The 1,746-nt window shown below is 49.2% G+C and overlaps 1 protein-coding gene across 1 annotated transcript in view; it reads right to left on the bottom strand.

Annotated features, from left to right (window-relative positions):
* Positions 1-1,745, bottom strand: part of LOC103919620 (5-hydroxytryptamine receptor 5A-like) — a gene marked incomplete at its 5' end in the record, with an annotated part of 10,051 nt that extends 8,306 nt beyond the window's left edge. The window contains one exon of the mRNA XM_009327157.1: positions 1,278-1,745. Coding sequence (XP_009325432.1) covers positions 1,278-1,745 — 468 coding nt within the window. The remainder of the gene's footprint in view (positions 1-1,277) is intronic.
* Between the last annotated feature and the right edge of the window lies 1 nt (position 1,746).

Below are 1,746 nucleotides of genomic sequence, written 5' to 3'. Positions count from 1 at the left end.
TTCTAATCTTTTCTAACACATTTTATGCTTTTGCATAGAAGACAGCTTCATAAATCAATCTGTATTAAAAACATCTTCAAGACATTATGATCCAAATCTGCAGGTCTGACTGCATATAATTGCCAGTGCTGTTATCTCTTGCTAGAATCAGGGGACACAACCTACAGACTTTTATTTGTGACCATAATAACATGTTTTCTACCATGACTCCAAATCAAAGTTAGAGGGATTTAGCAGAGGAGTGAGGCTCTGCAGAATTAGCCCCAATTGAACAGAAATGTTCCATGTCTCTTTAGGTATCTCTAACATCCACACAGCTCATGTTTTGTTATTGGGAAGGGACTGGACTTGGCAAGTACAACTGCAATCACAAAAATGTACTGTAAAGAATCATTTCCACAGGTAGGAGTGAGAGTAAAATTATGTGACAGAAAGCGGAGAGAGTTTACAGAGAGCACTACCGAGCACCTTGGCGACATGGCATGGGTGACAGCATCGTCATGCAGAGAGACTGACTTAACGGGACACAAGGGGCCAACCCTTCCGCAGGGACACAGCTTTCCTGTCAGCTAGGTATATCCCCAAAATGAATGACACCTCCCACATGACTAGGGCTTTGCGGGATTACAAGCAATGTTTGGGATAAGAAGGAGGAGGATGTGGCTTTTAAGACAGCTGGTAATTTTAAAATAGAAACAATTCATTGCTCATTCCTTCAATACTATGCAGTAAGCAGTATGTTCCCAGTATTCAAGGTAAAATAGCCCAAGCACATAAATAAAGTGTGTAATTTGCTTATTAAAATCTATTCAGACACTGATAGATGCCACACAAAGTCCATGCTGGTAGATAAATGTGCATGCATTTACTTTATACATGACCTAGGGATCTGTTTATGTCTTTGTTTACCCCATCAACACTATAAAAAAGTAAAGAGGAAAAACCCCCAAGGAAGGGCAAATTCAGACTAAAGAGACGATTTTTAAATGGCTCTCCAGACTGGTAGTGTATGCACCTGTCACTTGCTGCTATGGCACACAAGAAAAAAATGAAAATAAAGCTCTCCTCCAAGAGTGGCGCTTTTTGACTGGCTAATTACTGCTCACGTCCGGTCTGTAACAGAGCTAAATTCACACAAGAGCCCCAGGGCATGTCTCAGTCTTCTCGCTGTGCCGAAACCACCGATGCAGGGGTGATGGCTAGGAGCAGACGAGAAGCGGGAGCACAGGTACCTGGGGGAGGCAGCGGGGGTTCTTCTCCCTGTTTCCCACCCTTACCTGGGCAGCCTCGGGCAGGGGCACCACGGCGTTCCTCCTGCGGCCCCCCATGCGGAACTTGGCCGCCTTGTAGATCTTCCAGTAGACGAAGAGCACCACACAAAGGGGCAGGTAGAAAGCCCCGCCGGTGGAGACGATGGTATAGGAGGGCTCCTGGCTGACCTGGCAGCGCTCCTGCTCAGGGCTGTAGGTCTCCCCCCAGCCAAAAAGGGGGGCGAGGGAGATGGCGGCAGAGAGCGCCCAGGTGAGAGCAATCATGACGTTGGAGACGCGGCGGCGGGTGAGCAGCGTGTACTCCAGGTGGCGGGTGATGGACCAGTAGCGGTCCAGGGCGATGGCGGTGACGTTCCAGATGCTGGCCGTGCAGCACAGCACATCGAAGCAGACCCACACAAGGCACAGCTCCCGGCCCAGCCGCCACCGCCGCCCGGCTGACAGCTCCTTCACCCAGCTCAGCGGCATCACCAGG

The sequence above is a fragment of the Pygoscelis adeliae genome, unplaced genomic scaffold, assembly GCF_000699105.1.
Source record: "Pygoscelis adeliae isolate BGI_AS28 unplaced genomic scaffold, ASM69910v1 Scaffold227, whole genome shotgun sequence".
Taxonomy (NCBI): Eukaryota; Metazoa; Chordata; class Aves; order Sphenisciformes; family Spheniscidae; genus Pygoscelis; species Pygoscelis adeliae.
This window is presented reverse-complemented; position numbering and strand designations above follow the sequence as displayed.